At 51.1% G+C, this 26,745-nt stretch overlaps 2 protein-coding genes across 10 annotated transcripts in view; one reads left to right on the top strand and one right to left on the bottom strand.

Moving 5' to 3' along the window:
* Nucleotides 1–9,662, top strand: part of CROCC (ciliary rootlet coiled-coil, rootletin) — a 66,100-nt gene extending 56,438 nt beyond the window's left edge. For 3 of the 4 annotated variants that reach the window (XM_081017282.1, XM_081017280.1, XM_081017281.1), the window contains 8 exons: nucleotides 147–310; nucleotides 3,103–3,318; nucleotides 4,618–4,842; nucleotides 5,025–5,174; nucleotides 6,741–6,941; nucleotides 7,149–7,280; nucleotides 8,563–8,736; nucleotides 8,834–9,662. In XM_081017282.1, coding sequence (XP_080873408.1) covers nucleotides 147–310; nucleotides 3,103–3,318; nucleotides 4,618–4,842; nucleotides 5,025–5,174; nucleotides 6,741–6,941; nucleotides 7,149–7,280; nucleotides 8,563–8,736; nucleotides 8,834–8,920 — 1,349 coding nt within the window. In that variant the 3' untranslated portion in view covers nucleotides 8,921–9,662. The remainder of the gene's footprint in view (nucleotides 1–146; nucleotides 311–3,102; nucleotides 3,319–4,617; nucleotides 4,843–5,024; nucleotides 5,175–6,740; nucleotides 6,942–7,148; nucleotides 7,281–8,562; nucleotides 8,737–8,833) is intronic. The other variant, XM_081017279.1, reaches the window with a different exon arrangement.
* Nucleotides 9,663–26,540, bottom strand: MFAP2 (microfibril associated protein 2). 6 transcript variants are annotated; one of them, XM_081017587.1, is made up of 9 exons: nucleotides 26,439–26,540; nucleotides 15,778–15,843; nucleotides 14,761–14,838; nucleotides 14,204–14,236; nucleotides 13,944–14,033; nucleotides 13,044–13,082; nucleotides 11,745–11,832; nucleotides 10,535–10,608; nucleotides 9,663–10,273 (listed from the first exon to the last, which is right to left on the bottom strand). In XM_081017587.1, exons 1-9 carry the CDS (start codon nucleotides 26,506–26,508, stop codon nucleotides 10,170–10,172), a joined length of 642 nt encoding a protein of 213 aa, XP_080873713.1. In that variant the 5' UTR covers nucleotides 26,509–26,540; the 3' UTR covers nucleotides 9,663–10,169. The 6 variants fall into 6 exon arrangements, with proteins under 6 accessions (XP_080873713.1, XP_080873714.1, XP_080873712.1 ...); XM_081017588.1 differs by having other exon boundaries at nucleotides 14,761–14,835; nucleotides 26,439–26,523; XM_081017586.1 differs by lacking the exon at nucleotides 26,439–26,540 and adding an exon at nucleotides 22,119–22,209 and having other exon boundaries at nucleotides 13,944–14,030; nucleotides 14,761–14,835.
* Between the last annotated feature and the right edge of the window lie 205 nt (nucleotides 26,541–26,745).

The raw sequence follows: 26,745 nt of genomic DNA, 5'->3' as shown, positions 1-26,745 counted from the left end.
GAAGTGAAGTGCGGGATGCACTAAAAGAAATGACAGTTTCTATCAATGAGGAGCTGGAGGTTTCTAGGGGAGATTTCAAGGGCCACAAGCCCTGCCTTGCCCGGCCTCTGCCCACTGAGCGCTCTGCCCTCTTTCCTCCTCTGCAGGGAGGCGCAGTGCAGACGGGAAGTTGAGCGGTGCCCAAACGGCCCTGATGCAGCAGGAGGAGACCCTGCGCCGGAACGAGAGGGAGCGCAAGGCCCTGGCGGACAGGCTGGCTGCGTTGGAGCGGAGCCTGCAGGCGGCCGACAGCGAGCGCAGGGCCACCCAGGTGAGGCTACGCTAGGCAGGGAAGCAGGACCACAGGGCGAGGAAGGTGCCCAGCAGGAGATCAGTCTGTGAGGAAGGAGCTCCACCTCTGCTCCCTGCCCCCCTCACTCCTGCCAGGCCCTGGCAGCAAAACTTGGAGACGGACGGACAGTGGACTTGAAGCTCCCTCCCCAGTCACCAGGTCCATCACACACAAGGCCTAGCTGTCAGCTGATCTGTGTGGGTTACTCCTCTGGTGGGGTAGGGGAGCCGGGGGAGAAATCCACATCTGACAACCAACATGCTGCTTTGGTTTCAGATAATATCTGGGTAAAGGTAAAGGGACCCCTGACCATTAGTTCCAGTCGTGGCCGACTCTGGGGTTGCGGCGCTCATCTCGCTTTATTGGCCGAGGGAGCCGGCGTACAGCTTCCAAGTCATGTGGCCAGCATGACTAAGCCGCTTCTGGCGAACCAGAGCAGCGCACGGAAACGTCGTTTACCTTCCCGCTGGAGCGGTACCTATTTATCTACTTGCACTTTGACGTGCTTTCGAACTGCTAGGTTGGCAGGAGCAGGGACCGAGCAACGGGAGCTCACCCTGTCGCGGGGATTCGAACCACCAACCTTCTGATCGGCAAGTCCTAGGTTCTGTGGTTTAACCCACAGCGTCCCCCGCGTCCCCTAATATCGGAGTAGATGAGTCTAAAAAGCCCGGGACGCAAATTTTCACGGCCGTCTAGCAGCTATGGTGGTTCATTGACCAGAAGTAATGTATTTAGTGTTAACTCTGAAAGTGTATACTCAATTCTGACCAAACTAAGCCTCCTGGTGTATATTTTGCTCTGATCAAGGAACAAAGTTGGGCGGCTGCCAAGGGGCCTGGCAGAGGCCAAGGAATATGCTGAGCTGATGAGGGAGAGGGGGGCGAGCAGCAGCAGCAGCAGCAGCAGGTCCAGCTCAGGTCTGGGCCACCAGTCGTGCTCTCCCGAAGCTTGCCACCATTTCTCGTAGAGAAAGAGGCTGCTGTTCCCTTTTCTTGGGTTAAGAGTTGAAAGAAGGGGGGCCCCATGCGATGGGGGTCCACAAGAGGGTGGGGAGAGGGAGAGAGAGAGAGAGAGAGAGAGAGAGAGAGGAGCAGGAGGCATGGGGGGGGGGGCACTAAAGTGTGTGACCAATGCCTAATAAAATGCTAGAAAACGTTTGCTTAAATGTTGGCTCAGAAGAGACATTCTTTCTTGGCGAATGTTGCTGAGCTGGTCAAATTCTTGTGAAATGTTCCCTTGTGATACTTGAACTGCTCTGAAAAGTGTTGATAAAACAAGAAGGTTTTGGGTTCTGCTTTGTTTTTAAAGTGCCACTGAGCGTGTGCAGAGTGCTTTTCCGTGCCTGGGGCTGGTCCTGGTTCTCTATGGAAAGGGTAGCACTTGTGTGGGTGAGGTAACTTGGCTGGAGAGGGGTAGTGAGATCTCTTGAGTGCTGGTGGGGAGAATTAATCGCCAATATGGACAGATGATAAGAAAATGGTAGTTTTCAAGGCTGCCTTCCCCCCCTGCTTGGCATGGTTAACACTGGACGTTTTTAACCATGTAGTTATGTGTGTGAAACAAGGGACACAGGTGGTGCTGTGGTCTAAATCACTGAGCCGAGGGCTTGCCGATGAGAAGGTCGGCGGTTTGAATCCCTGCGATGGGATGAGCTCCCATTGCTCAGTCCCTGCTCCTGCCAACCTAGCAGTTCGAAAGCACGTCAAAGTGCAAATAGATAAATAGGTACCACTCTGGCGGGAAGGTAAACGGTGTTTCCGTCCACTGCTCTGGTTTCGCCAGAAGCGGCTTAGTCATGCTGGCCACATGACACGGAAAAACTGTCTGCGGACAAATACTCCCTCAGCCAGTAAAGCGAGATGAGCACTGCAACCCCAGAGTTGTTTGCGACTGGACTTAACTGTAAAGGGTCCTTTACCTTTACCTTTTTGTGTGTGTGAAAGGGGGGGAGTCCTATTCCAGGTCATTTCCTCCCCAGACAAATGTGAGGTGACCGAATTCTTGGAGGAAAGGAGGCAAATTTAGGGGGAAAGAGTTTCCCCCCAGGACTGAGGGAATTGCCAGCAGTTTTTGTGTCACAGGCACCTCCTTGAAACCCCTGACCCAGCCACCCCCACTCCGCCATAAAAAGAGCAATAATTTATGCAGAGGAAAAGTTAAAGGAAGCATATCGTTCCCAATGGGAAAAAGGAGGCAAATTCTAAGGCAATTAATGCTGATGAAGCCCAGAGCCCCAAATTATCAGTCCTTCAGAGTTGCCAGAGAGACCCCCAGAAGTCTTTGGCTGAGAGGAGCAAGAAGACCTTGGCAAAGTGCAGCTCTTGGACCCCTCTGTGCCCCCCCAAATGCTGTTTGGCCCGCTGTCCAGTTCTGCCTCTCAGCAGGTTTTCATTCCCTTTAAGCCAGGGGTCAGCAACCTTTTCCAGCAGGGGGCCAGTCCACTGTCCCTCAGACCATGTGGTGGGCTGGACTATATTTTGAAGGGGGAAAGAAGAACGAATTCCTATGCCCCACAAATAACCCAGAGATGCATTTTAAATAAAGGGACACATTCTATTCATGTAAAAACCTGCTAATTCCCGGACCGTCTGCGGGCCAGATTGAGAAGGTGATTGGGCCGCATCCGGCCCACGGGCCTTCGGTTGCCTACTCCTGCTCTAAGCTCTCTGTTCCCTCTGCCGGGGCTTCTTCAACCTGGCCAGTTTCCTCAGAAAAGGCCTGAGGCAGCTGGCAATGGCCGCCCTCTCCCTCCTCTCTTCTTCCCTCAGGAGAAGATCGGCAAGATGAAGGCCAGCGAGGCCAAGCTGGAGCTGGAGAAGCGTCGCCTCAAAGACATCCTGGATGCCTCTGAGAGCCGTAGCACCAAGTTGGAGCTCCTGAGGCGGTCGCTGGAGGGCGAGCTGCAGAGGTCCAAGCTGGTGCTGAGCGACCGCGAGGCGGAGATCCAGGGGCTACATGACAGAATCGACATCCTACAGAGACAGGTGACTCCCCTCAAGCCATCCTGATCAGCCTTGCCTGCACTGACTGGCAGCAGCTGTTCTCTGGGGCCTCTGAGAGGAGGGTGGCTGGGTGGGCAGGGTCCCTCTTGCAGGTGCTTCTGGGGATGAAGCCAGGAGCTCCATGGTCAGAGCCTGGAAGGCTTCTTGAGATCACAGGAGTTGGCAGCCGGCTCTGCTTGGCCGCAGTTTGTGGACAGGGCATGCAACCGGCAAGTGGGGAAGAGGATTTCTTTGGCTGCCACCTCTCAAGAGCCATTGGGACACCGCTTCTATACCCTCCAACATTTCTCCAAAGAAAATAGGGACGTCCTATTCAATAAAGCCCTAAACAGCCTCAGCCCAGTATACCTGAAGGAGCATCTCCTTCGTCCAGCCCAGACACTGAGGTCCAGCTCCGAGGGCCTTCTGGTGGTTCCCTCCCTATGAGAAGCGAAGTTGCAGGGATCCAGGCAGAGGGCCTTCTCAGTAGTGGTGCCCACCCTGTGGAACACCCTCCCACTAGATGTCAAAGAAATAAACAACTATCTGACTTTTAGAAGACACCTGAAGGCAGCCCTGTTTAGGGAAGTTCATAATGTTTGATGTTTTATCATGTTTTTAATATTCTGTTGGGAGCTGCCCAGAGTTGCTTGGGAAGCCCAGCGAGATGGGCAGGGTATAAATACCTCCTCTTTCTCCTCCTCCTTCTAGCCCACCTATCTGACTAGGTTGTCCCAGCCTCTCTGGGCGGCTTCCAATATACAGTAGTACCTCAGGTTACAGATGCTTCAGGTTACAGACTCTTCAGGTTACAGACTCTGCTAACCCAGAAATAGTACCTTGGGTTAAGAACTTTGCTTCAGGACGAGAACAGAAATGGTATGGCGGCGGCGGGAGGCCCCAATAGCTAAAGTGGTACCTCAGGTTAAGAACAGTTTCAGGTTAAGAACGGACCTCCAGAACGAATTAAGTTCTTAACCCGAGGTACCACTGTATATAAAAACATAATAAAACATTAAACTTAAAAAAACAACACTTCCCTATACAGGGCTGCCTTGAGGTGTCTTCTAAAGGTTGTATAGTTAATTCTCTCCTTGTCTTGGGTGTGTGTGTGTTGCATAACTCCTTTTCCTCCTACATTTCTCCGATGAAAATAGGGACGTCCTAAGGGAAAGCGGGACATTCTGGGATCAAATCGGAAACCGAGACAGCTTCTGTAAATCTGGGACTGTCCCTGGAAAATAGGGACGCTTGGTGGGTCTGAACCGGGCAGCCTAATCTGTGTCCTCTCCCACCCCCCAGGTGTCTGAGGCAGAGCAGAAGGCCAGTGCACTGCAGCTGTCCTTAGACCGCCTCAGTCTCTCTCTGGCGAAGGCTACGGAGGCCGAGAGCTCCCTGAAGGAGAAGGTGCAGGGGCTCAGCGCCTCCCTCTCTGAGAGCCAAAACAGTGCCAGCTCAGCCCAGGAGAAAGTGCTGCAGCTGCAGAAGGCCCTGGCGGCCAGTGAGCACGACCGGAGGGTCTTGCAGGTAAGGGGGCTGATCAGCAGAGTGCCAGGCAGGCCCTTGGGCTGCAATTCGCTGCCTCCTCGCCCTGGGTTGGCTCCACTGGTAAGTCCCCCCACCCCAAGAAGGGCAGGCGAGGCAGCAGAATGGGGGAAGGGGGATGCCTTCACAACAAGAACCCATGTCCACGTTGTTGCATGTTTCAGGAGCGGCTGGATGCGGCCCGCCAGGCCGTCTCGGAAGCCAAGAAGCAGAACGGGATCCTCTCTGAGCAGCTCCAGGCGATGAAGGGGCAGCAGGGGGAGTTGGAGCTGCAGAAGGAAGAGCTGGAGGGGCTGGTCAAGCAACAGGAAGAAGTGAGTCCCTGGCCCTCCCCACCCCTGGGCAGAGCATGGGGTTGGGGGGGGTTGGAGGAGAGAACCCCAGCTGAACACTTAGGGGGCAGCGGCAGAAGGTTCCCCCAGCAAAAATACTCCAGGGAAAATGGAATTCTGCGACCTGCTGCGCAAATTCCGCCAGGCGTGCATAATACAACGCAGAACGGTTTTATTGCTTGGGAAGTACCGTATTTTTCGCTCCATAAGACACACGTTTTTCCTCCTAAAAAGTAAGGGGAAATGTCTGTGCGTCTTATGGAGCGAATGTGTCGTCGATCACTGGCTCCCTTTCCGGCCCCGGCCCCTTGCCCAGACCTCCATTGCTGAATGTTCTGCAGACGGAGGCTGTTTGTTTCCCCAGCGACATGTGACTGGCTGAATAGATTATCTGTCTGGAAACTGTAGAGACAGCTCCCTTTCCTTTCCTAAAGAAGTTGCAGAACTGTGAGTTGAACCCCATAAAAACAGGTTTTTTCCCTTTGCAAAGTACCATATTTTTCGCTCTATAGGACGCACTTTTTCCCCTTCAAAAATGAAGGGGAAATGTGTGTGTGTCCTATGGAGCGAAGACGCCATAGCCCCGCGACCCTCTCCCGGCTGGAGATGTGATGCGCTGCTATGGCAGGAGCCTCTATAGCCGCGCATCACCTCTCCAGCCGGGAGAGCACGCGCGGGGCTAAAGAAGCCCCCCGCGACCCTCTCCCGGCTGGAGAGGTGAGGCGCGGCTATGGCAGGAGCCTCTCCGCTGCGCCTTTCCGCTGCTTCCTGACCTGCTCTTTGGGGCTGGTGGTGGGCTTCCCCCCGCCAGCCCCAAAGAGCAGGTCGAAAGGAACCTGAAGCCTGGAGAGCGAGAGGGGTTGGTGCGCACCGACCCCTCTCGCTCTCCAGGCTTCCAAGGTAGCCGCCTGAACGCACCTTAAACGGCACCTTGTTTTAGAGCGGGAAAACAAGAGGGGGGAAATTCTCCCCCTCTCTGCGCAGCGCCTCCTGCCGCTTCGCTGAAGGGGCGCTGGGCAGAGAGGGGGAGAATTTTTTTTCTTGTTCTCCCCCCTCTAAAACAAGGTGCGTCTTATTGTCCGGTGTGTCCTATGGTGCAAAAAATACGGTAAGCTCAAGAACTTTGAGCTGATTCTCAAAAGAAGGGGCTTTCCCTCTTTGAAAAAGAAGCCACACAACTTGGAGCTGATCCTCAAAAAATGGGGCTTTCCCCCTTTCCTTCTCTAAAAACTAGGTGCGTCTTATGGTCTGGTGCGTCTTATGGAGCGAAAAATACGGTAGCTGTAGAACTTCCTCCTGAGGTCCCAGCAGGGTCTGGCAGACTCGAGCCTGAGATGTTTTCGTCGGGAGTTTTTTTCATGGAAGTTTGGGGGGTGGGATCCTGTGCCCAGAGCCGGGCCTCCCCACCCCTGAGCCTCCCACCTGTTGCCCCAGAGGCACTGTGTGGTTTGAACCAGGCAGGTGGGCAGGGGTGGAGGGAGCTGAATGGTCCCGTCAGGGCGACCTGCAGAGCTCCGCATTGCCTTTCTCTCCTCCCTTCCATTGCAGCTGCTGCGCCAGAGCCAGGAAAGTGAGGCCATTGGCCTGCGGAGCCTGCAGAAGGTGCAGGGCGACAGGCGCCTCTTCCAGGAGCGCGTCAGCAGCCTGCAGCGTGCCTTGGCGCAGCTGGAGAACGAGAAGCGGGAGGCAGAACGCTCGTCCCTGCGCCTGGAGAAGGACAGGAACGCCCTCAGGAAGACCCTCGACAAGGCAAGCCCCTCGGGGTCCGAGCAGAAGGGAGGGCAGGGGCCAGTGCGATGGGCAGGTGGTCTCTCGGAGCTTGCCTTCCTTCTGAAAGAACAGCTTGAGCGTGCGCAGAGGGCCTTTCTGTGAAGAAACACATCCACAAGAGGCAGCGGGGGGTAGGGGGCGGTCGGTCGGCTTCCTGACACCTCTGCTTTGACACACACACCCCAGGTGGAGCGGGAGAAGCTGAAGACCCACGAGGACTCTGTGCGCCTCTCTGCTGAAAAGGGCCGTCTGGACAGGTCCCTCGCCAGTTTGGAGCAGGAGCTGACAGAGGCTCAGCAACAGATCCGGCTCCTTGAGGTAACGACTCTCCCTGCCCCCCAATGAAGGTTTTCCTCCCTCCCACAGCTGACTCAAATGTTCCAGTCTGTCTGGGGGAATGTGCAGAAGCGACCACCAAGAACTAAGACACTTCATTGGCAACTCTTTCCGTTTAAAAGAAGTCATTCTCAAGATGGTAAATTTTGTACCCAGTCCCTCTGTCTGTGGTTGCCTTGTAGGAGCTTGGTCACATCTCCTTTCTCCCTCTGCTGCAGAGGTCCTAGGCACACCTACTCAGGAGTAGGCCCCTTCCCAAGTGGTCTCTGTGGGGTTTCCTCCTTGGGAAATCTGACTCGGATACCTGGCCAGGCTCTGCTCCCCGCTTTTAGGCGACGCTCGAATTTCCCAACTCAAATTTCCTCCATTCCGATTGGTGTGCTCAACTGCTTTCTCTCCTTTGATTGGGCTGCCTTCACCCTGGAGAAGAAGCTTGGCATCATCCGAAGGACCCTAGCATGGAGTCCTGGTGCCCTTCAGCAGGGGGCCGGTCTACTGTCCCTCAGACCTTGTGGGGGGCTGGACTATATTTTTTTTGGGGGGGAGAATGAATTCCTATGCCCCACAAATAACCCAGAGATGCATTTTAAATAAAAGGATACATTCTACTCATGTAAAAACACGCTGATTCCCGGACAGTCCGCAGGCCGGATTTAGAAGGCGATTGGGCTGGATCCAGCCCTTAGTTTGCCTTACCCATGATCTAGTGCAACCCCCTGCAATGCAAGAATACGCAGCTGCCCCTTGCAGGGATCGAACCTGCAACCTTGGTGTTATCAGCACCACGCTCTAACCAGCTGAGCTATCCAGCTGCCTTGGCTAGGAGGAGACAAGGAGCCCTGTCTCTCTCCACAAGGAGTTTGGAGGGGGAAGAGAGAACAGCCTGCCGGTTCTGCCTTTGGCCCTGTTAAGGAAATGCAAGCGTTGCCAACCCCACAAGGAGCTAGAGGATTCAGCATAGCCCAATTTTGCCTCATTTCTCTGGTTCAACGACGGAGGGGCCAAAGGAGCTCTGCAGGACCATCCGCCCCCAATGGGCCTTTGCCTAGGCTGGCAGGAGATCAGTAGGCACTGCACATGCTTCTGAGGCTTATCTCCAGTCTTAAGGACTAGGAACTTGGCTGTCAGTTGAAAGCAGAGGTGGTTGCAACTATTGAATTCTGGGAGATTTGCTGGGGAGGCGGCTGGGTGTCGCAGCAACCATGAGGCTCGAGAAGGTGCTGGCCCTCCTGGCAAGGTTTTCCTCCACCCTCTCCTTGCCCAGGCACAGGTGGCAGAGTTGGAGCAGGCCCAGACCAGGGTGGACTCCTCAACCCGACACCGGCAGGACCTGCAGTTGGAGGCCGAACGGCTGCGCAGCTCTCAGCTCCAGGCAGAACACAACTTGGATGCCCGGGAGAGGGCCCACCGGCAGCGGGTCAAGGGCCTTGAGGAGCAGGTGCGCTTCTTTCCCCGCCTCCATGGCAGTCCGGGTGGTGGGGGTGCTATGACCACAGGAGGACCCAAATGACCCCTGATTCCTGCCTCTCCCACAGATCTCCACCTTGAAGGAGCAGCTACACCAGGAGGGACGGAAGGGCCAAGCCAAGTTCACCCCTGCATCCATTCTCTCGGCACCCTAGGCTGGACATGCCCACCCCCTGCAAACAGCCCACTTAGGGGGGGTGGGGTAGAGGCCTGTGTCCCACCTTCTTACTACTAAACAAGCTAACCACCATTTGGCCAGCCTGCTTCTGGGATCTGCAAACCTCTCCATTGATTTGTGTAAAATACAAATGGCAGGGTTTCTTTTTTCCTCGGCTGTTTGCTCAGATCTGACCGATTCAGATTAATAGGCTGAAGTTCATTCATTCCAGTGGGTCTGCTCTGAATAGGACTAATGTTGGCCACAAGCCTCTCGTTTTATTTTAATTGACGCCTATTCGGACTGCATCTGGAACTCCTCCCTTCAGCTCACCATTGCAAAGAGATGCATTTTGTTGCAGAGTTTATTTTCAAATAGCGCTATTCTTCCCCCTGCCCCATGGGCAGCTGTGGGGCTCGTGAGGGTGCAGGCAAAGCCCTGCAGGGAGAGGGGCCTGAGAGGAGACACATGTCAATCCGTCTAGGCTGATGTTTCCTCCCTTTCTTAAATGTGACCAAGGTGGTGGTGGTTGTTGTTGTTGTTTTTTACCAAAATGCTCACACTAATCGTGTATGTATATATTTCTCTTTCTTTGGTTCTTTGTGTAACCGTTAATCAATGAACGTAGAAACTTATATTTTTATATTTCTGGTGGTGTTTGTTATTATAGATAAATGTGGACAAGAATAAAAACCTCCTCTTCTCACACCTGGTTGGTTCTTGGAGGAAAGAAATTGCAATACTTTGGAGTTTGTTTTATTTATTTAAACGTTTTGTAGAAAAGTAGGGAGGGGAAATCATACAAAAAGTAGGCATACAGCTATGGGGGAAGTAAAAACAGCTGCACCCTGACCTTTGGTTGCACTTCATGGTGGTGGGGAAATGGAAATGGGTGTCTTAATAGCCCCTTGGCCCTCCTAGTGGTTTTTAATATCCCACCGGCCCCTGCAGAGCCCGTAAATCACGGGTTGAGCTGCTTTCCCTCTAGCACCGTTTTTTAATTAAAAAAAAGTAATGAAAATTAAACACACTAGACTATGAATGTGCACAAGGTGGGACGCTGCCCTTGCTTCCCGCCGCCGCCTCAAATAGCACCAATGACTTCCTGCGAGGCCAAGCAGAAGGAGCAAAACGCCAGCCAGGAGAGGCGGTCTTGCGGCTGAGTCCCTCTCCCTCCTCCTCTGGGGGTGGGCTGCTGCGGCGGCGTCCGTGGTGCAGAAAGGCCTCCCCTCTCGTCCAGCTCCAGCTCAGCAGCCGCCACAGCTTCTGACGCAGGAGGTGGCCACGCTCTGGCAGAGGCCGCTAGTCGCCATGACGCCACATTTGGAGAACTTGTCCCTGCAAAGGTCAGCTGCAGGGAGAAGCGGGGATCAAACAGAGGTCTCTTCAAGCCCCTCGAGGAGGCAGCCTTGGGCCTAGAGGTTTGCCTCGGGGATCTAATAAGCAGGCGGAGATCCATCTTATTGGGGCTAGATGCCCTCTCTGGAAAGCTGCTGCCCACTTATGCCCCTCGCAGCCCGTGTCTGCCCCCATGGCTACAGTCCCAGGACTGCTTCATCTGCTGGGCTTTCTGAGGCAACGCATGGGGGGGGGCGCATTCAGGCCAGCTTACCTCTGAGCAGCTCTTCATGGGCACAGATAGTGCGGATGCAGATCTCCTTATTGATCACGTAAACACGGCGGAGGCTAGGGAGAGATTGTGCGAGGGGGTGAAGAGAACGTCGCAGGCCTGCTGTTGGGCCTCCCCCCTCCGTGGCCGTTTCTGCACTAGAACCTTTCCTGCCCAAAATATTAGTGAGCACGCTCCAGGGTTCAAGATCCTCCTGTGACATTGACTTGTGCACAAAGCCCATTAAAAGAGGAAACGCTGGCTGTTAAGTGGTGAAGTTGATTTATGGCATTCAGAAATTAAGCATTGGTACAAGGCTTCTCAATGCTCTGCCTTGGCAGGCATTTGGAGTGGGGATCAGTATCTCGTAGCACAGAACAGAGCAGCCAGATGCCCTAGAAATCACCCTCTAATCTAATATAGGTTTTATCATTTTTGACCTGGTGTGTGTATGTGTGCTACGAAAGAATCACAATGTGGGGAAAACTGTGAAGCCAGCCAGTGACTGCGTAGCTCCATCCTTATTTCAGACATCATGATATATATTGGTATATTGCGGTGCTTAGCTGGTGATAAAGGTAAAGGACCCCTGGACAGTTAAGTCCAGTCAAAGGCAACTGGGGTTGTGGCGCTCATCTCGCTTTTAGGCCAAGGAAGCTGGCATTTGTCCACAGACAGCTTTCTGGGTCAGTGACCAGCGGGACTAAACCACTTCTGGCACAATGGGACACTGTGACGGAAGTCAGAGCACACAGAAATGCCGTTTACCTTCCCACCGCAGTGGTACCTATTTATCTACTTGCACTGGCGTGCTTTCAAACTGCTAGGTTGGCAGGAGGTGGTACAGAGCAATGAGAGCTCACTCGGTCACGAGGATTCGAACTGCCAACCTTCTGATTGGCAAGCCCAAGAGGCTCAGTGGTTTAGACCACAGCACCACCCATGTCCCTAGCTGGCGATATATAGCGATGTTGGAAACCAGATATCACCCAGCTCTGCTCAAATCTCTGCAGAGAAGGCAACCAACTGTGGCCCATCCAGATGTTTGGAGGAGCCTCCATCTACTCCTGCGAGCCTTGAAAGAGCAACAGAGGCGCTTTCCATGCCTGGCGGAGGCGCAAGTCAACACCCTCTTTAGATTTGTCCTCTGTGGGTCCTTGGGTGAAGGACTCTCCCTAAGCCAGATAGTGACCTCCCTCCAGTGGCTGCTCACCTGTAAAAGCAGATTTCATTCAGGCACTGTTTGCAAGGCTTGTGGACCGAGTAGAGTCTGGTGCAGGGATACTGCTCCTCCTGGCAGTCTGGGAATGGAGAAGAAGGGGATGGGGAGAGTTACTACAAGTGCAGTGACCCCCTGAGCTTTGGGGTGGGGCGATTTCTTCTGTACAGCCTCAGGGGCAGAGGTTGTTTTGGATGACACCAGCCCTCAGGCAGCGGTTCTCAACCTGTGGGTCCCCAGATGTTGTTGGACTACAACTCCCATCATCCCTGAGTTCTGGTGTTGCTAGCTAGGGGTAATGGGAGTTGTACTTCAACAACATCTGGGGACCCACAGGTTGAGAAACGCTGTGCCAGAGTCTACAGGCCGAAGCATCAAGTCATGGCACGGGGGTCAATGCTGAGCTCAGCGATGCAATAGGCTGCCTTCATTCACCAACGCTTAAGAGGCAAGCGACTTGAGCAATGGTCACAAGCGTTTCTATCTAGAATCATTCCTATACTGACTTTCATTCAAAGGAATTTCCAGGCTGGTTTATAAGAACAAAAACACAAAACTCGGCCAGCTGCCGCCACTGTTTAAAACAAGGCTCATCTCCCTCCCTGCTCTCGGCAGCAGCTGCAGCACAGGCAGGGAAAATAGGGACATTCTGGGATCAAACTGGAAGCTGGGGTGGCTTTTGTAATTCCAGGACTGTCCCTGGAAAATCGGGAGGGTTTGATCATAACCCCCTTCTCGTTAAGAAAGCACAGTATCGTGGTTACAAATAAGAATGGGAAGATGAATGTTTCAGCTGGGAAGCTGATTTAAATTCCACCAAGCTGTTAGAATTCCTGCTCCATGATTGCAGTCATGGGATTGTTGTCTATCACATGACGGTATACGTTTTGACTCCACAGAGTGGGAAGTGATGGAGACAGAATGTTTGTGTTACTGTGTTCCGTGAAGTGGGACTATTGTCCTTTGTTCATTCTCTTTGCTGTCTGTTGCTAGAGAGAGAGGGAGCCATGTGGCAGTGCTCCGTGTGTGTTTATATGTAAATAAAGTAGATTAGCCAAAATGCTGAGTTGCTGAGGTCTGTCATGCGAACTCTGCGAATCCCTAAGTGTGCCGGTGTCTGTTGGCGTCGGTCGCTGTGATGTTCGGGCTGAAGAAAGATTTTGAAGCTCCCGAACGATCGGCCAGGAGGGAGAGAACATGCCAGTCGAGCATGTGTCTCTGCCAGGGTCCCACTCGAGTGTAGGACGAGCTCCTGACACAAGCAACTCCAAATTTTACAGCATGCTTACTTACCGAGCGGGCCTGGTTCAGTGGGCTCTGTCTCGGGAACATCTAGAACAGGGTAGGTAGGGGGAAAGAGAATTAGGGTTACAGATCCAACTTCAGGGCTCTTGATAGTCTTCATTGCAAGCACGGGTGCAAACAGGGATAGGCTTCTGGCCTTGCCCTTATTTACATCAGAATATGAAAGCCACAGAACAGCCAGCCAGGGATATCTCAATAGTTAAAATCTCTATAACTGAAGCAGGTCAGTTTGGACCTTCCAGAAGAGGAGGAGTCTGACATTTTTTGCACAGCTCCCAGCAACAGGGGACAAGTGTCGTCGTCCCCTCACCGGGCTGGATTAACCGTTAGGCAAAATAAGCCCATGCTTAGGGCATCAAGGGAAAGTGAGGGGGGGACCACAGAAATTTTCCATGGCCGGATTTTTAACATCAGTGGTCACCCATTGCTCAGCTGAGCGTTAGTTTTCTCAGCTGACGTATATTTAACTTCAGAACAACTATGCGACAAGGCAGGCTGGATGCCTGTTCTCTACTAATTGCAGAAGCAGATGTGTTACGTAAGATTGGTTTTGAGGATCTGATCAAAGACTTTGCTAAAAGTAGGCGATATATATATATATATATATATACACACACACACACACACACAAAGTGGGAGTATGCAAAAATAAACATTTTCCATCTTAGTGCAGGTTCCATTTCGTTTTGAAAACTAAAAATTTGATTTTATGGTTTATGTTTTGAATAGGATATATATGGGGGCACCAAGATCTTTTAAGTGCTTAGGGCCTCTGAAGGTCTTAATCTGGCCCTGATTCCCCGCATTGTTCCCCTTGCTTCTCCTTCTGGCGGTTGTGATGCAATGCCCCTTGCACGACACCTCCCTACCAAACGAAGGTGGGCTTACCTTGGGTTGGCGCAGGGATGACTTCCTGCTGGTTCTGCTGTTGGGACTGGTACTGGTATTGCTCCTCCGGGGTCTGCGGAGCAATGTCTGCTGTGGAAAGTGGGGAGGGAGAGGGGGGAGGTTCAGCTTCAGCCAGCCTGGCTCTCCCATTTCCACCCCAAAGTCTAAGGCTCAGGACGCACTTTTGGGGAGGATTGTGGTGGAAATAAGTTCTTCCCTTCCCCCAAACTCCCCCAGAGCAGAGGGAAAAGTTGACTCACCATTACCAGCATAATCGTAATAATCTTGGCTGTCTAAAAAAAAGAAGGAAGGAAAATGTTAGGTTGTGGGTGAACATATTAGACGACACAGCGATTCTTCCAACAGCTCTTGTTTATTCACAGGCCAGAACAGAACTGAACTGAAGGGTTCAGCCAACCTGCTTATATAGAGCTCAACTACAAAGCAACAGTAACAACTTTCTGTAACTATCCAATCACTGAATGTCACTTTCAATCCCTTATTTGCATATGCGGACCTGAGTGAAAACTATCTACAGTATCCCCCTGCTGGCCCAGGGTGAGAACTTCAGTACATAACACCAAAGAGGCACAGTTTAATTCCACTGAGGCTGGCAGGAGGTTGAGGAGCAGGGGGCAGAGGCGATAGCATTTCCCCACATTGTGGCTGGGAGATCCTGGGGTTTGCAACCTTTGGCTGCTCCCCAGAGGGAGAGAGTTCTAAGGTATGCACAGCCTAGTGTCACATTCTAGTGTCCTTGATTTGAATGGCATGAGACAGGAAGTGGGGAGTTTCCACCAGGCTGCAACGCACTCACCTATTTCGTAAGGCACATAAGGTGTGTCATGGTAGGCCGGGTCCTCGATGTCGTACTGTCCTTGAGCCAGGAGTGCTGCTGGATAGAAAGAGGCAGGGGCTCAGCTGGGTCTCCCCATCACCACCAGATCATGGGTGCAGTCTAGGGGCTGCAGTTGCATACTGCGAGAATCCAGAAGGAAACGTCTGCCTGCCCCGAGCACTCTACAGCGAGAGCCAAGCTTGGCTCCCCAAAGGGCCAAATGGAAAAGCCACACCAGTGCAGCCCACCTTCTGCATGCAAAGATTCTCCACCCCTGAGCCACATTCATTCCCCGAAATGCTTCTCTCGCTGGACAGATGGATGGACACACACACAAACGACACCTGCCCCCCCAAAGCTCTTGGTGATCATTTTTTAATACAAGGTGTGACCGGAAAGTTCAGTGAATTGTCACAGAAATCAAACCATCGAAGAGGACCCTCTGTTTGGCAGACCGTTGACGAGCTGAACGGTGGCAAATGTCAACAGAGTTTGTGAGTTATTGAGGCGGGATCGGCATTTGTCCGTCCAAACGATGGCGGAATAATTGCATATTCTGCGTGAATCGTTACTGAGGTTACTGAGTAGTCCCACCCTCCATGGTCTCTCGATCTGGCCCCACCAGATTTCTTTCTTTTTCCAAAACTGAAATCTGCACTGAAAGGGCACAGATCTCCCAACATTTCAAACGTCCAAGCTGCCGTGACGAAGGAACTGAAAGCAATACGAAAAGAGGGCTTCTCCAGAGGTTTCCAACAGTTCTACGAACGTTGTCAACGGTGCATTGTATCAGACGGGGCCTACTTTGAAGGCCTGTAAGGCATGTATGTTCAAATACTTCTCGCTGTCCGATTTCTGTGACCATTCACCAAACTTTCTGGTCACACCTTGTATTTTCCAGGGCAGCAAGTTAAGAGAGATTCTGGAGGCAGAGCCCTGGATCAGATTGCTTCCATTACTTTGCTCCATTGTTTTGAAATGCGCTGTTCCACTCACCTGGCAGGCATAGGAGGAAGAGATTCAGTGCCCTCCTCATTCTCAGTCTGGGGCAGTCCTGCTGGGCTGGGGAAGAAGCACTTGTCAAAGCAATAAATAACTACCTGACATTCAGAAGACATCTTAAGGCAGCCCTGTTCAGGGAAGTTTTTAATCTGTGATATTTTAGTGTATTTTTGGTTTCTATGGAAGCCGCCCAGAGTGGCTGGGGAAACCCAGCCAGATGGGCGGGGTACAAATAATAAATTATTATTATTATTATTATTATTATTATTATTATTATTGGGTCAGGATGGGGAAAGGGATGAGCAGCACAGCTTGGGCTAAAGTACAGCCATTCATTTGACATTTGTGTTGGCTGTTCACATCTATCCTTATGGAAAGTGTGCCCATATTTATGTTTTAATGCCATTTTGCACTGCAATATGTTTCATACGGGACGTGGGTGGCGCTGTGGGTTAAACCACAGAGCCTAGGGCTTGCTGATCAGAAGGTCGGCGGTTCGAATCCCCGCAACGGGGTGAGCTCCCGTTGCTTGGTCCCTGCTCCTGCCAACCTAGCAGTTCGAAAGCACATCAAAGTGCAAGTAGATAAATAGGTACCACTCTGGCGGGAAGGTAAACGGCGTTTCCATGCGCTGCTCTGGTTCGCCAGAAGTGGCTTAGTCATGCTGGCCACATGACCCGGAAGCTGTACGCCGGCTCCCTCGGCCAATAAAGCAAGATGAGCGCCGCAACCCCAGAGCCGGTCACGACTGAACCTAATGGTCAGGGGTCCCTTTACCTTTTTTAATGTTTCATACGGCCGCCCTTTTGCATTTATTTTATTGGCATGCCAAGTATCCACATGGCAACTGTGCAGAAAAACACACCTTAGAGGAGATGTGGGTTGTCTTCTGTCTGAAAGAGAGATGGAGATTCCTTTCCACTCCCAAGAGACTCCCTGGATCCTCCCAGGCATGGCCTCTGTGGGCCTAGCAGTGTCTGCATACACCTCCTCCACCTCCTGCCTTCAGCTTCGGCTGGGATTGGAAAGCAGAAGGCCCCCCCACACCGCCCCTCCCTCAAAACAAGCTCTCAAAAAGTTCTGCAGACTTTGCAAAGGCCCTGTTGATCTTGTGCCCTTCTGCAGAACCAATGAATCTGTCCCCAAATGGCACTGGAGACCTGGGAAACCTCTGGGAGGGATTTAGGCACAAAGAAAGTCAAATGTGTGGGCTCAGCTGAGCCCAGTTGTTATTGTTGGTTTCCACTGGGGACGCTGCAATTTCCATCAGCAGTGCATAGCCAGATGTGGTTTGCGGTACCCTGGCGGGGAGAGGAAAACTGGAAAGGGGGCACCTGCCAAATGTTCTGTTGACTGAACATTGTACATTTAACAAGCAACACAAAACCAAGAGCTCTCGCCAAAAGCTGGGGCAGGCAAGCGGTTTTCCGCCTGAGGGCTGCATTCCTTAGTGTGCGTTGTGGGGAGTCAGGGGGAAGACACATGTTAACTGTGGAAGAAGCCAAAGGTGGGAGGGGTCACCCCTTCTCCTCCTCCTCTGATGGTTAAATGGCTCATTCCAGAAGTCTAAACTGACTGCTTGCACAGAGCTTTCGGAACGAAGTCAAGAGCTGCACAGAACCCGCAGGATGGCTGCCCCTGGTTGCCCCCCCCCTTTTAACTGCTGAGAACCCTCCACAACGTCTTCGTCAAAGAATGATTGCTCACTGCCGTCACCCTGAGGGCCATGGCAAATTCATTCAGATAAACTACATTTGGGCTGAAAGATGACTCCGGTCTTGCATACCCTCCAACACTCCTCAGATGAAAATACAGTGGTGCCTCGGGTTACATACGCTTCAGGTTACGTACGCTTCAGGTTACAGACTCCACTAAGCCAGAAATATTACCTCGGGTTAAGAACTTTGCTTCAGCATGAGAACAGAAATCGCGCAGCGGCGGTGTGGCGGCAGTGGGAGGTCCCATTAGCTAAAGTGGTGCTTCAGGTTAAGAACAGTTTCAGGTTAAGAACGGACCTCCGGAACGAATTAAGTTCCTAACCCGTGGTACCACTGTAGGGACATTTCTCACTCCCCAAAACTGACCTTCCTCGAAACCCCCCACCACAATGTTTTCCCTCCCCTGCAGAGCGTTTCCTCTGGGTATGTTCCAATTTCATTTTATTCCTCGGTAGATTTACAAAACGAAAGACACACGCATAATAAATAAATGTTTAGAAAGGGACAAGGTTAGACGCAGAAACACAAAACAACATTTAAAAAAAATAAAAAATCAGGACTCCTTGCACTCTGCTTCGCTTCGCTCCCTTTTTCTTCCTGCCCCTCAGAGCTGGCTGCAGCCTCTTCTCCTTACCAACTCTCCAGCAGCCACTATGAGCTGCCCAAGGAAGGAGGCTGGCAATGGGTTGCTCTCCCATAGCCACAAACTGTCGTTAGGGACAAGCACCAGAGCTCAGCACCGGCAGGGGAAATGGGGACATCCCGGGATGAAATCAGAACCCGGGAGGGCTTTCGTAATTCCGGGACTGTCCCTGGAAAACCAGGACACTTGGAGGGTATGGTTTTGCATGCAGCCCCTGCAAGAGATGCCTAAGGAATTGTACCCCATAGGCAGTTGAAATAGATACCATATTTTTTGCTCCATAAGACACACCTGACCATAAGACACACCTAGTTTTTAGAGGAGGAAAACAAGGGAAAAAAATATTCTGAACGAAACAGTGGATGTATGATTTTTGTGGTTCATGCTGTGGCCACAGACATGTGATCTGATGGTGAATTTGGGGTGACCCAATGCAAAAATCCTGAGGATCCATGTGGATCTGTGCTTTGCAACCACGTTTTTGCGCCATTGCGGCCCCACGCAACAGGGGGTGCGTGATTTTTTTGGTGCAGGCTGTAGCCTTGGACATGCTATGTGATCTGATAGTGAATTTGGGGTAACCCAATGCAAAAATCCTGACGATCCATGTGGATCCATGCTTTGTAATCACGTTTTTGCACACAACAGCCTCCTTTATCTCTAGCGTCCCTTATCTCTCTCCCCGATCGGCAAATGATCAGCAGCTTTGTTTCAACACCCACTTCCCTCTTTAAAAAAAACCACAAAAACATGATCTGCTTTTTGCCCCCGGGCCATTCGGCTCCAGGGACCACGCATTCGCTCCATAAGACGCACAGACATTTCCCCATACTTTTTAGGAAGAAAAAAGTGCATCTTATGGAGCTAAAAATACGGTAGTTCTGTCTCCAAGACCCTCAGCATCTGAATACCTGTCCGTCACGAGACCGAAAGAACAGGATCTCCATTAACGTGGCTGCTCACCATCCTTGTTTTGTCAGTGTGGTTCCCTCCATAATTTTGTAGGCTGTGAGTACAATGAGCAGGGAGCCTAAATATGGACTCCCTGTAACCCTTTTTATGTCTGTAGAAGGCGGTGCAAGGCTTCAAGCCTGGAGGTCACAAAAGACCAAAAACACCAATTAAGAGGGGAGGTGCTGTCAGGAAATGTTCTGATGAAAGAAACCCAACCTGACCACTTTCCAGCAATGCGGTGCCCTTTTTATTTTTAATTGCTTCGATTTCTCCATGCGTCGTTGCCCAACACTGCAGGAGCGGGAAGGGGAAGAGGAAAGGAAAGAGGTGCAAAGCTCCTTGCCAGATACTGAAATAGATGCCCAGGTGCTCTGAACAAAGAGGTCTGGCCTGGAACCCGCCTTGTAGTTGAGGAAAGTTTCCTGGAATGCTTTCCCCCGCCTCTGCAAAAGTCATTTAAGAGTCGGGGGGGCGGATGCTGCAGCAGGCTGCCAGCAGGACCTCTTCCACGCTGGGATTCTGAATCCATCTCCAACAGCGGCAAAATCCCCCGCCCCCTCTCTTGCCATGCCTGTTTGCACAGTTCAGGAGAGAGGGAGAGAGCTGCTTTGTCCTTCGGCTGGGCATCCCCAGTGCAGCCAGCTTAAAACATGATTGCTCCCCTTGTCATAGGAATTAAAGGTAAAGTTAAAGGGACCCCTGACCATTAGGTCCAGCCGTGGCCGACTCTGGGGTTGCGGCGCTCATCTCGCTTTATTGGCCGAGGGAGCCGGCGTACAGCTTCCAAGTCATGTGGCCAGCATGACTAAGCTGCTTCTGGTGAACCAGAGTAGTTTCCATTTACCTTCCTGCTGGAGTGGTACCTATTTATCTACTTGCACTTTGACGTGCTTTCAAACTGCTAGGTTTTATTAAGTTTGAAACCAGCCAAATACCCGTATTCTTCTATCTTATTCAGTGCTTCCACTGCACTGGACATTGGTTGTTCCAGTGTCAATACCACATTGTCCGCAAAAGCCTTATACTTATACTCTTTAGAACCAATCCTAATACATTTTATCTCTTTTGTTGTTTCTATTTTCTTAAGCAGGACCTCCAATATTGTTATAAATAACAACGGCGATAGTGGACACCCCTGCCTTGTCCCTTTTGTTATCTCAATTTTTTCCGTCAAGGTGTTATTAATTATCAATTTGGTATGTTGTTCCGAGTATATAGCCTTAATTCCATTTAGAAAATTATCTCCCATATCCATATTTTCCAAATTTCTTTTCATAAAGTGCCTGGACACATTGTCAAATGCCTTTCAAACTGCTAGGTTGGCAAGAGCAAGGACCGGGCAACGGAAGCTCACCCCGTTGCGGGGATTTGAACCGCCGATCTTCTGATTGGCAAGTCCTAGGCTCTATGGTTTAACCCACAGTGCCACCCGCGTCCCTGTCATAGAAATTAGGCAAACTGTAAACAACTGCAGGAACGTAACAAGAGGTAAATGAACCCACAAAAGTTTAGGATCAGCGTTTCCTTCTTGGTGAGCTACCTTCTCAGGTTGATGAGCCCCATCTGCCCCTCGCTTCTTTCTACAGCACAGGCTGAAGCCACTTTCTTGACCATTGGGCCCACTCTTGGTCTCGTCTGTCTTCACAGGCAGGGGAAGACCCTAACTTGCCCGAGGGTTTGAGATCCATCGGCTACCCTCACCTGGTTTAGCTGGGCAGTTGATGTTGTTCCTGGCGTGTGGCTGCTGTCAGTTTCTTGATGCAGAGCTCAGGGTAGGGACCAAAGATGGCCAAACTATTCCAGGAGGAGCACAACGGTGTCCCCCCAACCCAAACATCCCCCACACCCCGAGAAGATAATTAAGCACACAGTGACTATAGGGCCTCCCTCTCAGCAATTGGTTTAAATAGATGTATTAAATTTGGCTTGTAGGTCGGGCTGGCTCCAATTACATGTGTGTGGGGGGAAAGCCCTTTGCGCATGGGCAGAGATGTGATGCAAGTTCACCAGGGGCATTGGAGCAAGATGTGGTAGTTGAGCCCTCCCTCCTCCACATCAAAGAACCTCCCCCACCGTCCCCCTCTAGCCAGGAAAGGCGACCCTGCTCCCACTCTCCCTCCCTCCCTCCTGGAAGGCCCCCACTACACTGATGCTTTTGGCAGAAGATGCTGAAATGGGGGGGGGGGGAGGCCCTCCTCAATGCCCAAGATGTGGGAGGGTAACACTTTTAGGGAAACCAGATGTTTTTTGCAAGGCACATCTGGGAACAATCAGTCAGCTCCTGCAAAGGAAAGAATGCCTCAGGAACCTCCTGAAACCCCACCTTCTAGGAAAAGCCCCCTCCTCCAAAGGCCAGGAGAGGGAGCAGAGAACAAAAGGGAACCCCCCCTCCTCCAACACCAACACAGATATCGCAAGGATTTTGGACCTCCAAAATCGACCCACAATGTCTTGTACCCCCCAAAAAAACTTACTTACAAGGGCTTTCATAGTGACTTTCCAAGAAATACAATCCCCCTCCTCTCTGCCCCCAGCCAAAATTCCAGACATCAGGAAATGGAAAGGAGGGGCAATCAACATCTGCCAGGGGCCAACTCACTCACTGAACTGTTGCATTTACAATGAATAGAGCACACATATTGTCCTTAATCTCACTACCTTTTCTTCATCCTTCAAAAGTTTCCCCTTCCATTGGAAATTCCCTTAAAACAACGGCAACATGCAATTTGGTATTTAGACAAAAGTTAACCAAGGACCCCTCAAAGCCGCCTTCGCTCTGGATTAAAAGCTGCAGTTGAAACAAGAAAAATAAACCTGCCTTTCCGAAAAACACCCACCCCACCCCCTTACTCCTTCACTGCCATTAGCTTTAGTTTTGGGGGTCGTGATCCTGACTGAAGGCAAAATGGTCCCTGTACATTTTGCCCATGACTCTTGCCTACTGGTGAGCTTTAAAGAGGAACATCCAAAAATGGCACAAAACCTCTGTGCATGCACAGAGACACACTGGAATGACTTACTGGTCTGAAGGTCTCTTTTCCTCTCACTCCCCCTGCTATGCTCCCAGAGACTGGATCTCTTTTGCCCACTTTCAAGAGAGGGGGAAAGAAATCTGTCTTGCGATGCAGCCTCTCCCCTGGGTCCTAATGCTACCTTGCTTTGAAGGCAGCGGGTTTCCACACATTTCAACCCCATCCCACTTAATTAAAACCAGAGAGAAGAAGCATGGAAGAACAACAACAGGTGAGGTCTCTGCAGATTGGAGGCATGCAAATGTCCCAGTCTTCAGAAGGGCGGCGGGGGGGGGGGGGAGGGAGAGGACCCGGGGAACTACAAATCAGACAGGTTGACTTTGATACCAGCAAAGGTCTTACAACAGATAATTAAACAATTGGTCTGTGAGGACTTAGAAAAGTATACTGTGGTCGCTAGAGCAAGCATGGGCTTCTAAAGAACAAGTTATGCCCGATCAAATTTACTTCTGTTTTTGATAAGAGTTGCAAGCTTGGTGGATCAGGGGGAAGCTGTGGATGTAAAACGTCTTGATTTCATCAAGGCTTTCCACAAAGCCTTCTTGAGAAGCTGGTAAAAGGTAGGGCAGGCAATGTCAATGTTGGGTGGATTTGGAGCTGACTGATAGAACCCAAAGAGCACTGGTTCGGGGGGGGGGGGGAGTGCCAAGTGAGGTGCCACAGGGTTCTGTCCCAGGCCTGGTGCTGTTCAGCATCTTTACTTGGGTGAAAGAACTGAAGGGATGCTCATCCAGTTTGCAGATGACTCCAAACAGAAGACACAAGTGGGATTCAATAGGACCTTAACAGATTGGAGAACATGACCAAAGCTAACTAAAATGAATCTCAATAGGAACAAATACAAGGTTCTACACTTGGTAGGAATAATCCGAATTGTCTAAAAAGGCCTCCACTCTTCAATAAAAAGTTCATCATTTTGCTGACTTAATTTTGTTCTCAACTTTGACATTTCCACACAGTCCTTTTAAAAGCTACTGTTCCTTCACTGGAACCTTCTCTTCTTTCCATTTCTGTGCATACAATATTCTAGCTGCTGTTGTCACATGTATAATAGTTTGGTTGTCTTCTTCAGAATGTCTATACCTGTTATCCCTATAAGAAAAGCTTCAGGTCTTTTGGGAGTAGCCCTCTTGAACAGCTTCTTCATTTCGTTATAAATCATTTCCCCAAAGCCTTTAGCCTTTTACATGCCCGCCACATGTGAAAGAATGACCCTTCTGTCTGTGTTATTTGACGTTAAATACTACCTGTACATCTAGGTTGCATCAACAGAAGTACAGTCATACCTCATGTTATGTTTGCTTCATGTTACGTTCTTTCAGGTTACGTCCTGCGGCGACCCGGAAGTACCGGAAAGGGTTACTTTCTGGTTTCGCTGCTCATGCATGCGCAAAAGCGCTAAATCGCACTTTGCACATGTGCACAAGCGCAAAATCGTGCCGCGCACCTGTGCAGATATGGTGCTTCAGGTTGCATTCTTTTCATGTTGCGAACGGGCCTCCGGAACGGATCCTGTTCGCAACAAGAGGTACCACTGTATAGCGTCCAGATCAGGGGAAGTACTAGTACCACTCTATTCTGCCTTAATCAGACCACACTTGCAATACTGTGCCCAATTCTGGGCACCACAATTTAAGAAGGATGTTGACAAGCTGGAACGTGTGCAGAGGAGGGCAACTAGAATGATCAAGAGTCTGGAAACTAAGCCTTATGAGGAGCGCTTGAAGGAGCTGGGTATGTTTAGCTTGGAAAAGAGGAGATATGATAGCGATCTTCAAATATCTTAAGGGCTGTCACTTGGAGGAGGGAGCATGCTTGTTTTCTCCTGTTCCGGAGGGTAGGACTCGAACCAATGGCTTCAAGTTGCAAGAAAGGAGTTTCCAACTAAACATTTGGGAAAAAAATGACAGTAAGAGCTGTTCAGCATTGGAACAGACTCCCACGAGAGGTGATGGACTCCCCTTCCTTGGAGGCTTTTAAACAAAGGTTGAATGGCCATCTGTCATGGATGCTTTAGCTGAGATTCCTGCATTACAGGGGGTTGGGCTAGATAACCCTTGGGTACTTTTGAACTCTAAGATTCTATGATTCCATCATTTTTAAATAGTTTTCATTTAAAGAGTAACAGGCAGTGAATTTCATATCTTTTTTACATAGCTTCTTCCAAGAAACCATTTGTTGTTGTTTAGTCATTTAGTCGTGTCCGACTCTTCGTGACCCCATGGACCAGAGCACGCCAGGCACTCCTGTCTTCCACTGCCTCCCGTAGTTTGGTCAAACTCATGCTGGTAGCTTCGAGAACGCTGTCCAACCATCTCGTCCTCTGTCGTCCCCTTCTCCTTGTGCCCTCCATTTTTCCCAACATCAGGGTCTTTTCCAGGGAGTCTTCTCTTCTCATGAGGTGGCCAAAGTATTGGAGCTTCAGCTTCAGGATCTGTCCTTCCAGTGAGCACTCAGGGCTGATTTCCTTAAGAATGGATAGATTTGATCTTCTTGCAGTCCATGGGACTCTCAAGAGTCTCCTCCAGCACCATAATTCAAAAGCATCAATTCTTCGGTGATCAGCCTTCTTTATGGTCCAGCTCTCACTTCCATACATCACTACTGGGAAAACCATAGCTTTAACTATATGGACCTTTGTCGGCAAGGTGATGTCTCTGCTTTTTAAGATACTGTCTAGGTTTGTCATTGCTTTTCTCCCAAGGAGCAGGCGTCTTTTAATTTCGTGACTGCTGTCACCATCTGCAGTGATCCTGGAGCCCAAGAAAGTAAAATCTCTGTGTGGTCATTATTGAGCTGTGATTGCTGCATTGCAGGTAAGGTTGCCACCCACTCTGTAGAATACAAGATTGTCCCTTTTTTCAATGTAAAATGATTCAATACAGGACACAGTTTGTCCTGTATTTTCCCTATTTCTGACCTGCAGCTGCTCCCACTCCCACTCCCACTCCCTCTCACTTCTTTCCTTTCCTTTTTTTCTTCTCATTCCCTCTTCTCATCTGGTCCCAAGGTGGAGCAAACCAGGGCAAGTCTTTGAGGTTGTCCTTTCCAGTCCCCTGCAGCTTTGACATGGGTTAAAGTGGCCATCCACCTGGGAGCACCAGGCCCTGTCCCTCAGATAACAACACCTTCCGAGGCTCCAACAACAAGTCTTCCTGTGTCAGTGTAGCCCAGAAGCCTCCGTTCTGCATATTTGAGAGAGAGGAGGAGGAGGGCTGGGGGGGGGGTAGCTCTTCACAAGGCTGGCCCTTCCAACCACCCTTTCCCCGTCATTCAGAAATTTATGTGGAATGTGGAACAAAGCTCATCCCCTCATCAGAATATGCCTCTGCCTCCTGCATGCATTGTTGCACAGGACTGCATATGTGTGGAAAAGGTCGTGCATTCCAGCTCCAGATAGCAAAGCACAGATTTACAAAATTATGTGTGTGTGATAAATGTCAGAGGGGCCATCCGGTTAGGCTGCAATAGACTGCAATGGATTGCTCTGAAGACATTTCAGCACCAGGTGGAAAAAGAAAAACACGCTGCTATCCTGTCCTATATGGTGGAACCTTGGGTTACAGACGCTTCAGGTTACAGCCTCCGCTAACCCAGAAATAGTACAGTCATAGCTCGGGATAAATACGCTTCAGGTTGAGCGCTTTCGGACCCGGAAGTAACGGAGCACGTTACTTCCGGGTTTTGCCGCTCGCACATGCGCAGACAGTCAAAAGGATCTTGCGTTCTGTTCGGGATGCGAACAGGGCTCTGGAACGGATCCCGTTCGCATCCTGAGGTACCACTGTACCTCGGGTTAAGAACTTTGCTTCAGGATGAGAACAGAAATCGTGGTCTGGTGGCGCGGCAGCAGCAGGAGGCCCCATTAGCTAAAGTGGTGCTTCAGGTTAAGAACAGTTTCAGGTTAAGAACGGACCTCCAGAACGAATTAAGTTCTTAACCCGAGGTACCTCTGTGTTTTGCCAGAACAAAGGTCGCAACCCTAACTGCAGGGTTTTGGACCAGATGACCACTCTGCGATTCTGTAAGAGGATTAGACAAATTTCTGGGGAAGAGGACATCCAACAGCTACAAGCCGCGATGGCTCTGCTCTGCCTCCACTGTCGGGAGGCTACCCGTTGCTGGAAGGACTTAGGAAGGCGGGTCGGGAGAATTGCAGCAGCCTTCTCCGTGCTGAACGCGTGTCCACCCATTTACACGTGAACGTAGCACGTGGCGCACCCACCAGGCGACCATCGCGACACCCGATCCTCGGAGCTCCGCGACCCTCCCTGGGACCCCCCGACACCCCCACCCCCCGAAGGCAACCTTTGAGCAGGGGCAGGGAGCGCGCATGCACGAGCCCCTTAACCCGGGAGGAAGGGGAGGTCTCGTCCATGGCCGCAGTCAGGAGTAATTCAGCTCTTGCGCTTTCTTGCGTCTACCAACTCCTCCTCCCGCCACCCTCAACATGGCGGCCGCGACGGCCGACGTCTAAAGCCCCACTCTCGCGTCACGCGCTCCGAATGCCGCGGGAACGCCTCCTCCCGCGCGCACCTACGTGCTTGCGTACCCACGGCCCCTCCCAACCAGGCGCCTTCCCCGTCGCCTCTCTCAATATGTCCGCAGAACGGAA

The sequence above is a fragment of the Podarcis pityusensis genome, assembly GCF_964106645.2.
Source record: "Podarcis pityusensis genome assembly, chromosome: 8".
In the NCBI taxonomy this organism is placed as follows: Eukaryota; Metazoa; Chordata; class Lepidosauria; order Squamata; family Lacertidae; genus Podarcis; species Podarcis pityusensis.
This window is presented reverse-complemented; position numbering and strand designations above follow the sequence as displayed.